General features: G+C 62.4%; 2 protein-coding genes across 3 annotated transcripts; one reads left to right on the top strand and one right to left on the bottom strand.

Annotated features, from left to right (window-relative positions):
• The first annotated feature begins 1206 nt into the window (after nt 1–1206).
• On the top strand, nt 1207–7102 carry LOC119250166 (gametogenetin-like). Of its 2 annotated transcripts, XM_037517897.2 has the most exons (5): nt 1207–1218; nt 1422–1485; nt 2192–3677; nt 3954–4354; nt 5179–7102. In XM_037517897.2, exons 3-5 carry the CDS (start codon nt 2211–2213, stop codon nt 5294–5296), a joined length of 1986 nt encoding a protein of 661 aa, XP_037373794.1. In that variant the 5' UTR covers nt 1207–1218; nt 1422–1485; nt 2192–2210; the 3' UTR covers nt 5297–7102. The 2 variants fall into 2 exon arrangements, with proteins under 2 accessions (XP_037373794.1, XP_037373795.1); XM_037517898.2 differs by lacking the exons at nt 1207–1218; nt 1422–1485 and having other exon boundaries at nt 2171–3677.
• PSMD8 (proteasome 26S subunit, non-ATPase 8) lies at nt 6356–14370 on the bottom strand. The gene is made up of 7 exons (XM_037517966.2): nt 13962–14370; nt 12887–12959; nt 12667–12769; nt 10474–10639; nt 8825–8925; nt 7571–7682; nt 6356–6579 (listed from the first exon to the last, which is right to left on the bottom strand). Exons 1-7 carry the CDS (start codon nt 14322–14324, stop codon nt 6442–6444), a joined length of 1056 nt encoding a protein of 351 aa, XP_037373863.1. The 5' UTR covers nt 14325–14370; the 3' UTR covers nt 6356–6441.
• Nucleotides 14371–14461: the final 91 nt, after the last annotated feature.

Here is a 14461-nt window from a genome sequence, read left to right as displayed (position 1 = left end):
CGGGCCCCCGCCCCGCGCGAGGGGAAGGGGCGGCCGCAGCGCCCCCAGCCCCCTTTTCTCAATGGGAAGGGATTTTGTGAATGAGCGGTCACGTGACTCGGCCTCCTTTGTCCGCCCGCCTCCCCCGACAACAGGTGAAGCCCGGAGGCGGCTGGGGTCCCCCCGCGGGCCTAGCAGGGACGGGACGCGGGCGTTTCGGGCGCTCTGCGGGCCCCGCACAGGTTTCCCGGGGCAAGTGGTCCCGGAGCGCCTCAGCGGTGAGGGTCCACTACGGAATTTTCTGAATGGGGCGTCCGCGGAGCAAGCCCGGGCCCCCAAATGGAGACTGGTACCCCAAATGGCTGCCGCGCAGTTTAGGGGCCCCCACCCCCTTGTCCTTCCAGCCGGGCCGGGGGCGCCCCGGCGGCAGGAGGCGCGGCGCCGTCCGGCCGCCCCCTCACGGGACCGGAGGGCTGTCACCCCATCCCCGCGCCCCCCGCGGCACCTGCCTGGGCGGCTCCGGCCGGGCTCCGAGCGGCGGCGACGTGGCCTCCGGCTCCTCCTCCTCCTGCTCGCTCCGGCTCCCTCGCTGGCTCCGCGGCGCTAGAGACGGGCACCGGGAGCCGGGCGGGGGGGAGGGAGGGGAACCTGGAGATGGGGGGAGGGGGCGGCGGGGGGGAGGGGGGAGGCGAGGCGGGCGCCCTTGCCCGCTGGGTCCTAGAGCCCGGCACGGTCGCGCGAGCACAGCCCCCAACCCCCATTTTCTCAGGACCCGGGGAGGCCCCCGACCACCCCCCCATTCGCGACTCGGGCCCTGGGCGTGTGGGGAAAGGGTCCGGGCCGAGCCGCTTCAAGCTGCCGAGGGGCCGAGGGGCTCCGCTCCGGGGTCCAAGTGGGAGGGGCTCCGCGCGCAGCGGGGTTCGGAAAGGGGTGGGGCGAGAGGCGCCCGCCCGAGGGGGCGTGGTCGCCGGGCCGCGGCCAGGAGGCTGAGGACGCCGAGGCGCGGGCCGGGCTGCGTCACGGAGGGGCGGGCCGCGGGGGCGGGCCGCGGGGGGAGAGGGTCGGGGGGAGACTGCGGGTCCTGCGGGCGGGGCTGAGAGGGACATCCGCGGAGCGGGGCGCGGAGACCCTAGGAGGAGGGGCCGCGGGGCTGTGCTCGGAACGGGCGGGGCTTCGGGAGCGGGACGAACGGGAGGGGCGGGGCCACAAGGGGGCGGGGCGAGGCATCGTTCTCAAGGGGTGGGTGTGGGACGAGGCCGGGGCGGGGCGGAAGGGATCCGAGCGTGTAAACCCACGCCCCGGTTGCTAAGGGGCCGGCCCAAGATGGCTGACAGGGGGCGGGGCCCGGGGCAGGGGCGGGGCCGAGCTCTCGGGGTCCGCCCTTGCCGTCTCGCCCTCCGGCCTTCACCCGCACCCCCGTTCTTTTCGGTTATTTTCTGCAGCGGCCGTTCCCCGCCCTGCCCTGACCCCGGGGGCCGCGGTCTGAACTCTGGTCTGGAGGAGTCGGTGAGTGGGCGCTTCAGCCCGAGGCGGGGCCGAGGCGGCGCTCGGGGCGGGGCGGGCCTGAGTGTCGGGGCCGTGGGGACGGGGCGGGGCGGCGGGCGGGAGGGTGCGGTCTGAGGCTCCGCTGCTGCCCGGCCCAGAGCGGGTCCGGACACGGGGGATCGAGGAGCCCAGGACGGAGGCTTAGCCTGACGGGACACCTGGGATCGCGGGGTGACGGGCGCTCACACGTGCGGCCGGTGGGTGGGCGAAGCCGGGGTCCCTGAGCCCCGGGGGCGGGGCGGGGCGGGGCGGGGGCGCGGCGGCCGGGTTGGCGCGCGGGGAGGGAAGTTTCAGCCCCTTCTGGGCGTCCTGAGCCCCCGCCGGGAGAGACGCGCCTCCCTGACTGCGGAGAGCGGCCCGACCAGCGTTCGGGGCCCGGACGCCGGGGCGGTGGCCGCGGGGTAGGGCCGAGGCCGGAGCGCGCAGCCGACAGCGCGGACTGAACGCGGCGCGCGGGAGGACGGGCCTCGGCGACCGAGCGGCAGCGGGAGGCGGCCGCGGGGAGAAACTGAACGTGGAGAGCCCGGGACAGCGATGCGGCCGGGACTCGTGACCTAGCGCCCCTTGGAGGGCGTGGGGGTCCCGCGCAGGGGTGCGGCCACGCACAGGCAGCCCCGTGGGGTCGCACAGCCTCGCAGACTGACCGCCTGGCGTTTTCTGGTCACAGTCCCCGACCTTGGTCAGAAATGGGGAACGTGCAGTCGGAGCCGTCCGCAGGCGGGGGCTCCCGGAAAGAGCAGGCCCCCGACCGCGCCCCTGACTCCCGTCGGACGTCCCTGGTGGAGCCCGAGGTGACAGCCGCCTCCCCGGCCATGCGCCTGGCTCGCGGGCTGGGCGTTTGGTTCCCCACCAGCTCCGCGCCCCCGGGACTCCTGGTCCCCCCCGCGCCCCAGGCCACCCCGCCGCCCCTCACCCTGCCCCTGGACCTACACTCGCCCGTGACGGCCCCCTGCGAGGCGGCGGCGGCGGCCGCGGTCTCCACACCACCCGCCGCCCCCGCGGGGAGTCTGCTGCCCGCGCCATCCAAGTGGCGCAAACCCGCGGGCGCGCCGGTGCCCCGGATCCGCAGCCTGCTGGACGCGAGCCACCGCGGCCAGGGCGACCCTCCGAGCCTCCGCCCGCTGCCGCCGCCACCCAGGCCGCCGACCCAGGAGGACGCGGGCCCCGCCGCGAGGGCTCCGTCCCCGCCGCCGCCGCCCGCCGAGGCGCGGAAGCCGCCCCCGCCGCCCCCTCCCGACCGGCAGCCTGCAGGCCGCACAGTCACCCCCGCGCCGCCCGCGCCCGCCGCCGGCCCCGCAGACAGCCCGGCCGCGCCCCGCAGCCAGGGCCAGGCGGCCGGCCCGCTGCGCAGAGGGCCGCTTCCCCAGGCCGGAGAGGGCGAGCGGGCCCGCGCCGCCGCTGCGGAGGCCGGCCTCAGCCTCCTGTGCAAAGTGACCATCAAGCCCGGCACGCCTCTGCCTACTACTGCGGCAGCGTCGAGCGCCTTGGCCGCCAAAACCCCGCCGGGCGGCGGCGGCGGGGGCGGCGGGCCCTTCTCTGCGGCCGCGGGCGCCATCTCCTACGCCCAGGTCCTGAAGCAAGGGCCCCCGGCTGCTGCGCCCGCCGGCCCCTCGGCAGGGGCCCCGCGGGGAGCCCAGGAGGCAGAGGGCGGAGATGGAGACGGCGAGGGCGGCGCCGGGCCCCCCTCGGCGCCCGCGTCCCACGCCCGGACGCTGCCGCCCCCTCCCTACACCACCTTCCCAGGCTCCAAGCCCAAGTTTGACTGGGCGAGCCCCCCCGACGGCCCCGAACGCCACTTCCGCTTCAACGGGGCGGGCGGCACCGTCGGGGCACCCCGACGGCGCGCGGCCGCGCTCTCAGGGCCGTGGGGCTCCCCGCCACCGCCTCCCGGCCAGACACACCCCGCCGCCGGCCCCCGGAGGCCCGCGGCCGCCCTGCTGGCGCCGCCCATGTTCATCTTCCCGGCGCCCCCCCACGGCGAGCCTGTGCGCCCCGCGCCCCCCGGCCCGCAGGAAGGGCCCGCGCCGCGGCCGCCCCCGCCGGCTCCCGCGCCGCCGCCCGCCGCCCCGCCCCCGCCGCAGCCGCCCGCGCTCCAGCCTCCGCCGCCGCCCGCGGCGCGCCCGCCCACCCCGGGCCCGGGCCCCGTGGAGTCGGCCCCGGCTCTCGCCCCAGCGCCCGCTCTGCCCCTCGCCGTGGCTGCCGACCCGCCTCCACTCCCGCCCCCTTCCCCTTCTCCGGCACCGGCCCCCAACCCGGCCCCGGCCTCGGCCCTGGCCCTGACGCCGGCCCTGGCCTCGGGCCCCGCCCCGGCCGCGGCCCCGGCCTCGGTCCAGGTGCCGGTCCTGGCCCCGATCTTGGAGCCGGCCCCGACTCAGGTCCCGGCCACAGCCATGGCTCCGGCCCCGGCCGCGCCTCTGGCTCCATCAGAGCCTCTGGCCCCGGCCCCGGTCCCGGCCGTGCCCCCGGAACCAGCCCCGGGCCCGCCTCCGGTTCCATCCCCGGCTCCAGCTCCCACCCTGCCTGAGCCATCGCCGCCTGCTCCCGCGCCCGTCAAGACCCGCACGCGAAGGAGCAAGGGTTGCCGCGCAGCCCGGGGCGCACCGCGCGAGGATGGCGCGCCTGGAGATGGTCCTCGCCAAAGGACTGCAGCCACCGGGACGCACAGAGGCGGCGGAAGGGGTGGTGGCGGCAGGGCCCCTCTGGCAGGGACGGCCAACACCAGCGCTGCGCGCCACTGGCCGCCCTTCCAGGTGCTTAACTCTTGTCCCTGCAAGTGTTACTGCCGCCACCAGCCGCGCCATCGCCGCCTGCCACGCAACGTGTCTGCCTGGTGAGGGGAGGCGCGGGGCAGGGAAGGGAGGGCCTACGCCTTAAGTCCTCACCCCAACTTTCCTGGCTAGATTCCTATGCAGCCCTTTGGTGTCCTGATCCCCTTGGTGCATATCAAACCCAGCTCAGCTCCAGCCCCTCAGGAGCCTGGACGCTGTGACCCCAGCCCCTTGATCTCTAGACCTTCAAGGTGACCCTTTGGCTCTCTACTCTCTGGAGCCATCAGGGAGGGAAGCTGGTCCAAGCGCCTGACCCTATTCATAGCCTTGACCCTGTTCCTGAGAGTAGTCTTCTGGAGCTAATGTGTAAATGCAGATCTCCAAAGAAGCCCCTCTGGTGTTTTTCCAGCCTCTGGCAACTTCTCTGGCTCCCAAGACCTTGGCCACCAGAGGGCACTATTGCCCCGGCCGCAGAAAAAGGGAAATACAGCATCTTCGTTATAAACCCTGCCCCACCCACAACTTAGTCTCTGGATAGGTCACCCAGGCTGCTGAGGACTCAGGAGCAACTGGGAGGCCCTGCCTTAGATCCTTTGGAACTTAGCTGGGGTCTCAGGGTAGGGGGACAGTAGCACCAGCCCTCAGCACCCTCTTACACCAGGTGAATACAGTCCTGCGTAAAAGTAAGTGCCTTTGGGAAATGCAAACTTGGCTGCTGGAGACCAGCCCCAGCTAGAAGTTGTGTCAGGGGTCTTAGAGAGAGGACGGCATCCGCCAAGGAGGCGCAGCCTGCCGCACTTGGCCTCTTATACAGCCTGGGAAGGGGGAACCTAAAAGGGGTAAAGGTCTGGCCAATCAGGCCCGGCTCATTCTCCCCTCCCCATAGGCTGAGCACACCCACCAACCACCTGAGCGAGCCACCCTGCATCTCCACCATCAAGCTCGAGGGCTTCCTGGTTGCAGGGCTGGAGCACTTCAATTTGCAGGCCGCCCATTCCAGCTGAGGCGGTCTGGGCAATGCCCTCCACCTTCCCTCCTGGACAATAAAATAACCATCCGCGTGCCTAGCTGCCTGTCAGTCACCGCGGGCCAGGGTGGGATAGGAGGGGCCAGCAGAGCTCCTGGAAAGACAGGAGGCTGGACCCAGAGCAGTAGTCACGGAGGTTCCCTTCACCTGGCATCTGGATGGAGGGGCCCAGGGATGAGAAGGTTCATCCCCCTATTATCACTGTAATGATAGTGATCCGGAGCGAAGCTGAAGGGTTCGGTACAATCACTTGGAAAGGAATGGGCCATTTCCCTTTTCACAGCTGGGGAACTGACTGGGAGGCTTTCTTGAAATCCCACATTCAGTAAAGGGTTTAACCAGATTTGGACTCGGCCTTCAGTGCCTTCTCACAAACTTCAGGACAGGAAACAGGTGGGAGAGGCGAGGTCAGAAGCCACAGCACTGGCTCAGGCAGGGTGGGGCCAGGGGAAGCCCACGCCACGCTCCGTTGCAGAGATCTCACCTGGGAGCCCACAGACAGCCTCCATTTCACGTCATTTCACGCACTGGTTTAATTCGTTGCAAACATCTTTTCAAGTGAGGATCTTCAACCTCCTTCACGAAAACAGCAGTGCCTCGGCCTGGCCTTCCTGTGTGTCCACAGCTGGCTGCCAAGCCCCTGGAGACCTTGAGTAACAGCCAGCCGACAGAGGCTGACTGATGGAGGGCTCCCAAGCTTCCAAGTTCTTCAAAGATAAGAACTCCTGGGCCTCCCTGGTGGCGCAAGGGGTTAAGATGCAACCTATGAAGCTATCCACGGCCACTGCAGCACAAGTTCGATCCCTGGCCAGGGAGCTGACCCACACCGCGCAGCAGACCTCTCCTGTCTCACCCACTGCTCCCCTCAGCAGTTTAATTTCAGTCAATCTGTTCCCCACTCTGTCTCTGGTGAATCCTTTCACCACCACCCCATACCTCTGACCTGTACCCCAGTTCTTGTATACATAAATCTTTAAAAAAGATAAAAAGGTAAGAACTCTCCCCACCATTCCACCCAGGCAGACCAGAGCCCAGGAGAAAGACGGTCAATCCATTTTTATTGGAGGAAACCTGCACTGTGCCCACTTTAAACAATGCAAGCCTCGCTCCACGCCTGGCGGCTCAGACGATCATCTCCAGCTGCCGCGCATACTCGATGACCTGCTTGGCCAGCTCCGTGGAGGGAATGGTGGTGTCCTCCGGCTTCTGCTGCTGGCTGGCGAAGCTGTAGTAGTTGTTGTGGCCGAGGACCCACCCTCGCTGCAGAAGGGAGGCAGGAGATGGGTGTGAGGGTCACACAGGGCCCCTCTGCACCCCACAAAGCCAGCACTTGGGTCTTGGTTCACTTTCCTCACCAACTGACTCTACCTGAACAACCCCAGGCAAGTGACTTCACCTCTCTGTGCCTCAGTTTCTCTACCTTTCAGATGGGAGCCCTAATCACAAACTTCTCAGTCTGCTGTGAGGATTCAGTGAATCAACACCTTTGAAGTGCACACAGGAGTCCATGGTCCAGAATAGATGAGTAATAAACATCAGCTGCTGGGCCTCCCTGGTGGCGCAAGCGGTTAAGTGCAGCACTGTGAAGCTATCTGCAGTCAATGCAGCAAGAGTTCGATCCCTGGCCGGCCAGGGAGCAACCCACATGGCACAGCACACCTCGCCTGTCTCACCCGTTGCTCCCCTCGGCAGTGTATTTCAGCCTGCCTGTTCTGTTGCCCACTCTCTCTGGTGAATCTTCGCAGCCCCTGGCACCTCTGGCCAGTACCCCAGTTCTTGTATGCATAAATAAATCTTAAAAAAAAAAAAAAATCAGTTGCTGCCAACACTAAAATTCAATTTCAACTCCTCCAGTCAGTTCCTGAGCCTCCTCAGACACCAGGGTCACTGTAACCCGGGGAATGGCATCCCCGGGGGCGTGGCTCCTGCTCAAACACCCCAGACCAAACCCAGTAGTCCTGTGGGAAAAGGCTGCAACCTTCGAAGAATCCTGACAAGGCCAGCAGCCACGGTGGATGCGGCAGAGAATGCACCTCCACTGGTGCCAAGTGCCGTGCTAAGCTCATCCCGTGTGAGATATTCTAGGATTCTATCAGGTAGGAAAACTGCAGCCCAGAGAAGTGTAGCGACTCACCACACAGCTGGATTTAAACCTGTGTAGTTTGCTCCACTGACCTTCTTCAAGCCACCCCATGCTGCTCTTATGGAGCTACCCCTTGCACCATGACCCCTTGCCCTGTGCCCCAGCCACCTTCTTGGCGTAGTCTGTCATCTTTTTGGGTGTGTTGAAGAAGAGGATCCGGGTGGCTTCGGTGAAGAGGATCTTCTCATAGGCCTTCTCGATGCACCCAGCAATCTCATCCCTGGGGGAAGATGAGGGCCTTACTACAGAGCAGACGCTGCCCCAGCCCCGTCCTGCTGGCCTCAACACGGACAGCAGCCCACTCCTCCTCGAGCCCCCGCCCAGTGTCTGCCCGGGCCCTGTTTATCTCATGAGGCTCAGAGACAGGGAGTACCTTGACCAGAGTTGCAAAGTCAGGGGCACGCTGGGTCCATACCGAACCCCGCTCACTCCTGACCCAAACTGGAATCCCTTCGTAGTCACGAGGTACTCAGGTTCACTGAGCCCCGGCCTGGGATTCACGTGAGAGAATCTCGTCACATAACACCCACCCCCCATAAGGCGGCTGCACCTCATTTCTGGATTTAATCCATAAAGGGATCCTAGTACCGGTCAGGAAGTTTTACGATCCACTCAGACACAGAAAGCAGTGAGGCATTCGTCACCAGAATGGGAGACAGGGTCAGCTCTGGGGGGACACCAGTGACAAGAGGCAAGCACCCATTTCTTATGTATCGAATCTTAGGTCAAGTGGTTGGTTTGTGGGTATTCATTAGATTACGACCTGTTCACTTCGGAAAACTAAAATATTTCAGAGTTAAAAATAACCGAAACCAGCTAACTGTCCCTCCCCACTCCCACCACATCTCTGGGTTGGCTTTTTTTACCCAGGGAGTGGGAGGGCACTCCATCCGGGACTCCGCCTGCGTCATCCAGCCCTCATGCCATTTCACTCCTTGAGGGGTTTGTAAATGTCACGCCCACCTGCTCAACTGATGTCACTAGTTCACGCTTCATGCCCCGGGGGGGCAGTGGGACTTGGTGGTCCTGTTCTGAAGAAGGGGAAACTGAGGGCTTCAGTTTAGGTGACCTGAGGTGAGGGACGTGACTCGTGGGCTGGAACCCTTCTAGACAATCAGCATGTGAGTGCTTCTGGGCCGCACCTGCCCATGCTCAAGGTCTGATATGCGTGGACACATAAGTTTGACAGCCCAGAGCAAGAAGAGGGCTGTGACCACAACCTCATGACCAGTTCCAGGTCAGACACAAGAAAACTGATGTGCCCAGTCCCCGCAGACCACAGATGGCCAGGTGGGATTCAAACGCAGGGTTGTCTGCCACCAATCCTTCAGGGACCCTGCCGGGCACTGGCCTCCCACATACCTGATAGTGTCAAGCAAGATGTCAATGAAGAAGGTATAGCTCTCAGCAGGGATATTGCCTTTGGCCAGGAACACCTTGTTGTAGCTGCCCTCCATCAGGTACTGCAGAGGCCGGGGGTGGGGAAGAACAGGATGAGGAAGAGACAGCAGGGGTGCCCACCTGCCAAAGCTACACGATGTTCTAGGCCCTTATCATCTCCACTGTGCCAGAATACCCCCTGCCATACAGTACCCACTCCCCATGCAGACCGGGCACCTCCTCTCCTAGGAAGTCCTCCTAGATTTATATACATACACAGTCATGGGTAGACATCTCACCTCATCATCACATCTATTCTCCAATTACAGGAGGGAGACAGAACAGGAATAAAGTTCATCCCTCCACTTTTGCCCAACCTGTGCTGCCTGCCCCCATAACTGCCCTCTCTCATCTCCCCACGGCAAAATCCTCTCATGAGCCCTCAGCTCTAGAAGCTACTTCCTAACTGTAGGCACTAAGGCTCTTCTCTGACTCTTCTCTGCTGTTCCATAAACACTGCCCACTTTGTTGTTTCTCAAACATATCAGGGATGTTTCTGCCTTTGGACCTTTAGACTGGCTGCCCCCTTTGCCTCCCCAGATGTCCACGTGGTTCTACCCCTTTCAAGCTTTTTCAAAGGGAAGGTGAGCAAGGCCTTTTCTGACATCCCTTTAAAAATTTCACTATGGGGGCCTCCCCGGTGGCGCAGCGGTTGAGCGCTGGGTTGCGAAGCTGCTCGCGGCCTCTGGGCGCCGGTTCGATCCCCGACTGCTCCCCGGCCACCGGAGGAGGGTCCCACATGGCGCGCAGACCTCTCCTGCCGCCCGCTGCTCCCCTCAGCAGTGTACCTCGGTCCTTCTGCCTGCTCTGCTCCCCGCTCTGGCTCTGGTGAATTCTCTCACCCTCCCGCGCTTCTGACTGTACCCAGTGCATGTATAAACAAAACAAACAAATAAATAAAACATGCCTCTATTTAAATAAATAAATAAATGAAAATTTCACTATGGGGGCCTCCCTATTGGCGCAGGGGTTAAATTCTCAGCGCTATCAAACTATCAGCAGCCACAGCAGCCTGAGTTCAATTCCTGGCCAGGGAGCTACCCACACGGCACAGCAGACCTCTCCTGTCTCGCCCGCTGCTCCCCTCAGCAGTGTATCTCAGTAGATCTTCCTGTTCTGCTCCCCACTCTGTCTCTGAATTCTTTCACCGCGCCTACCCCTGCACCTCTGGCCAACACCCCAGTTCTCCTATGCATAAATAAACCAAATCTTATAAATAAAAATCTAAAAAATCTCACTGTGCCCCTGACTCTCCAGCCTGCACCCTGCTTGGTTTGTCTCCATAGCACATAACATCTGCCAGGCCACACAGGTTACTTCAGGCTGCATTGTCTGCCTCCTCACCGGAATGACAAGCCCACAGGACTAGGGCTCTGTCTGTTTTGTTCACTGTACAGTATAAAAACTAACCACCGTGCTGGGCACATGGCTGGGGCTCTGTGTCTGTTAAACAAATGAGTCCATGGGCTGGAAGGTGGGTGAATCTGTCACTCCTCTAGGAAACCCTACCCAATATCTGTGCCTGCACCACCCCCTTTGCCCAGCACTCGCCTTCCCCTCCCCAGTCTCACTTGCTCGAGGGACACAGGATGCTTGATGTACACATTGGTCTGGATGTCCTTGGCAGGCAGCCGCTCCAACTCTGTGTGGAACTCAGCCACCCGGTTCTGGGACAGCAGGAAGAGGAGGTTGAGGCCCAAGAGCTGGTGCATGTAAGCTGACTCAGGGAGCTGCTCCCTGCAGACCGAACCAAGGTAAGGAGAGCTTAGGAACCCACCAAGCCCCTCCCACTCCAGGTTCCAGGGACCCATGTGACTGCCCCAAGCTGTCTTCTTGGAGGGGTATCCAGTCCTGGGTTTTCAGACAAAATGAAGCCCAGAGAGACATGATGAAGTCATGAGTCATGGATGCAAGCACACAACCTCACCGCAGAAAAGGGACTCAGCCTCAGTTTCCCCAACTATAAAATGGGTATCACCACAACATTCACTCCAGAAGTAAGATCAATGAATATGAATAATAATATGAATTAAAAGATTTAACCCAGACAGCTTCCCCCTCTGCCAGTGGCGCAGCGGGTTGAGTGCAGAGCTGTGAAGCTGTCTGCAGCCTCTGCAGCGCGGGTTCAATTCCCGGCCAGCCAGGGAGAGATCCACATGGCGCAGCAGACCTCTCCTGTCTCGCCTGCTGCTCCCCTCAGCAGTGCTTTCGGTCCGTCTGCCTGTTCTGCTCCCCACTCGTTCTCTGGTGAATCCTCTCACCTTCCCACACTTCTGGCCTGTACCCCAGTTCTTGTATAAATAAAATAAAAATCTTTAAAAAAAAAAAAGGAGGGCCTCCCCGGTGGCACAGAGGTTGAGCGCTGGGTTGCGAAGCTGCCCGCAGCCTCTGCAGCGCAGGTTCGATCCCCGGCTGCTCCCCGGCCACCGGAGGAGGATCCCACATGGCGTGCAGACCTCTCCTGCCGCCCGCTGCTCCCCTCAGCAGTGTCCTTCGGTCCTTCTGCCTGCTCTGCTCCCCGCTCTGGCTCTGGTGAATTCTCACACCCAACCGCGCTTCTGACTGTACCCAGTGCTTGTGTAAAAACAAACAAACAAACAAACAAATAAAACATGCCTCTAAAAAAAATAAAAATAAAAAAAAATCATTAAAAAAAAAAAAAGATTTAACCCAGATACAGTGATAAGAATAGTAGCTGTACAAATAAATATTGCATAACTACTAACAATGATTATGATATGAAGAATCATTACCCTCACTTCAATGGGGAAACTGTCATCTGCCTGAGACCACATGACTAGGAAGTTTCAGACTCAGGTTTGTTGGACATCCAGTGTCAAATTCTTTTTTTTTTTTAATGATTTATTTATTTATACAAGCACTGGGTACAGTCAGAAGCGCGGGAGGGGGAGAGAATTCACCTGAGCCACAGCAGGGAGCAGAACAGACAGACTAACGAAAGACATTGCTGAGGGGAGCAGCGGGCACGACAGGAGAGGTCTGCACACCATGTGGGACCGTCGCCCGGCGGCCCGGGATTGAACCGGCGCTGCAGAGTCTGCGGGCAGCTTTGCAGCCCAGCTTTCAACCGCTGCACCACCGGGGAGGCCCAGTGACAAATTCTTAATCAGTAATCCACATCCCCAGAGCAAGGAGTCCCTGATCTGGGCCTAGCCCCTGCCAGGCAGTGTTGGGACTAGCAGTGACCACGACAACCCCTACCTTGAAGAGACTCACAGCCCAGTAGGAGAGACAGAGCAGGACAGAGACACACGGGCAGAGGAATCAGGACCAGGGCGGGGGAGACAAAGGCAGAGGGGTCCCAGTTGATTCAGTGCCAGAGGCCACAGGAAAGAGCTCGATCTAGAGCCCAGGGGCCATGCACAGCCACGACAGGTTCGAAGTGGGGGTTCAACATGGCCCAATTTTAGCGTCACAAATATCCCACAGGCTGCCATTAGGGGATAACCCAAGGGGGCAAGGCTAGGTGAAAGGCGACGGCTATACTGAGGAGTGGAAATTAGTGTGGGAAGGGGGTGACAGGCTGGAGGCCAGCAGGGACCAGATCATACAAACCCAGACTGAGAGGCCCTCCAGGCCAATCCGGTCACCCTCAGCCTCTGAGGACAGGGCTAGGCAAAGGCGGAGTTCTAAGTGAAGGGAGACAAGCCGAGTGTCTGGAGCAGCAGGAATACAAGGTATCGTGTAACCACCATGACTCTCTGCACCCCCCACCACCCATCAGGGACAGGGTCTAGCCTCACTTGTAATCGAAGTAGTAGCATTTGAGCTGGGCCATGTAGCGCTCGAAGGAGGGGATGTCCTTCCGTAAGATGCTCCACTGGGCCCCAATTTCCAGTATGTCACCTGTGGGTGGCAGGGCAGGTTGTCAGGAGGTAAATGAGCCCCTCCCCCGGCCATGACTGAAGCCACTCCTGCCATTACCCTTCCCCCCATCCCCCAACCAGCCCTAGGGACACTCACGGGCCAGAATGAGCTGCTGTTTGGTCAGTTTGGTCCCTGTGGTTGGCAGGAAGTTGAGTTCCAGCAGAACCAGCTGAGGAGGAGGGCCGGGCAGAAAGAAAGGAAGAACAACACTTCAAAGAGAGATCACAGACCTTCTCCTAGGCTGTGGCCTTCCCACCTGGAAAATGGAGCTAATCATCACCCCTGACTCATAACATTGTTATGAGCACTGAAGGAGCCCAGTGCTCATAAGGCATCAAAACAGAGCCTGGGTAGACTGCATGCTTATTGTGGACACCTATTACAATTATTCATAGCTCCAGAGGGGAAGCGGGAAACAAACTCCCTGCCTGACCCAGTGGAATCGGGGCGGGGAGGCACTGGCACCTTCAGTTCTTGGGAGATCTTCCCAAATTCTATTGTGTTCTGCCCAGTCACAGGCTCCCCCAGCCCGCCCGCCCAATCACCACCGGGGAAGGAGGAGCACTAACCTCCCCTCATAGGCCAGCCCACACATCATTCCTCTTCTGGAAAACCCTCAGCATCCAGGCCCGCTGCACTCGTTCCCAAACACACTCGGTCTGAAGCTCTGCGAGCCCCATCCTGGTCTTCTAAGAATGCTTCCACGATTGTCTTGCCTGCAACGTGGCTGCCCCCCGCCCCCCAACCCTACACACACGGATACATCCCTAAACTCCAGGTCTCCCAATCGCTAAGCCAGTTTGGCATTCACCACACATTCCATCACCTCAGCCGCCTTTCATCACCCCATCTGATCCTCGTTCTCTCGGCCAGAACCCGCCACCAGAAAACCTCCGACAGCTCCATCCTGCCATTCCGGCCGGTTAGACCTCCGAGCACCTTGCACTTAACCGCTCGCTGGGCTGTGCCAGAGCCACGCTTCCCACCCCTCCCCCCACGGTGGGGCCGCTTTTGGCCCGTGCCAGTCGCGCTCGCTCCTCCGCCCGCCCCAGACTGCACTTGGGCTGTTCCGAATCTCCCACCCGATCGCCTCGCCCGGCGCGCTCTGGGCCGGTCGGCCCCGCGGCCCGGGTGCCCTTAGACCCCTGGAAGCGGCCCCTGCTCGCCGTACCTTGAGGCGGCCCAGCTCTTCCCCGCACTTGCTAAGATTCGGGCTTTTGCGGTTCCACTCGCCCTTCAGCTGCTCGTACATGCCGGCCGCCGCCTGCAGGACCGCGCCCGAGGCCGCCGCAGGCCCCGCGCCCGAGACGCCCGCCGCCCCGTTCACCGCCGCGGCCGCCATCTTCCGTGATGCGGCAAACCGCCCGCCCGATTCACGGCAGCGGCGCCTACTGACGCTCGCCCGGCGGAAGTGGGCCCGGGAGGTGGAGCCCGCGGCCTGGGGCGGGGCGACGCCCGCCGGCCTCCGCCCGCCGCGGATAGACTGTCGTCGCTCCGGGGGCGGAGCCCTCCGTGCCCGCGGGTTAATGGACATGGCAGTCAGAGCCCCGCCTCTGCTGTCACTCAAAATGGAGACCGGAAATCGCCTTCCGCCCTAACTGAAAATGACAGTGGCCGCAACGCCTCCCCTCTTCCCATAGTCAATATGGCGATCCTTGCTTCAGTGTGGGC

Source organism: Talpa occidentalis, unplaced genomic scaffold, assembly GCF_014898055.3.
Source record: "Talpa occidentalis isolate TD23 unplaced genomic scaffold, MPIMG_talOcc4v2.1 talOcc4.17, whole genome shotgun sequence".
Lineage (NCBI taxonomy): Eukaryota > Metazoa > Chordata > Mammalia > Eulipotyphla > Talpidae > Talpa > Talpa occidentalis.
The sequence above is the reverse complement of the archived record's forward strand: the minus strand, read 5'-3'. Positions and strand labels throughout refer to the sequence as shown.

Bases quoted from the DNA above. Each gene is read 5' to 3' on its own strand.
- LOC119250166 (XM_037517897.2), top strand. From the start codon at position 2,211: ATGGGGAACGTGCAGTCGGAGCCGTCCGCAGGCGGGGGCTCCCGGAAA. The intron at 3,678-3,953 runs GCCCCGGCTCTC...GCTCCATCAGAG, and splicing joins GCCCGGGCCCCGTGGAGTCG to CCTCTGGCCCCGGCCCCGGT. The intron at 4,355-5,178 runs GTGAGGGGAGGC...CCCTCCCCATAG, and splicing joins CCACGCAACGTGTCTGCCTG to GCTGAGCACACCCACCAACC.
- PSMD8 (XM_037517966.2), bottom strand. From the start codon at position 14,324: ATGTCCATTAACCCGCGGGCACGGAGGGCTCCGCCCCCGGAGCGACGA. The intron at 12,770-12,886 runs GTGAGTGTCCCT...TGCCACCCACAG, and splicing joins ACAGCAGCTCATTCTGGCCC to GTGACATACTGGAAATTGGG. The intron at 10,640-12,666 runs GTGAGGCTAGAC...TTCGGTCTGCAG, and splicing joins TGCTACTACTTCGATTACAA to GGAGCAGCTCCCTGAGTCAG.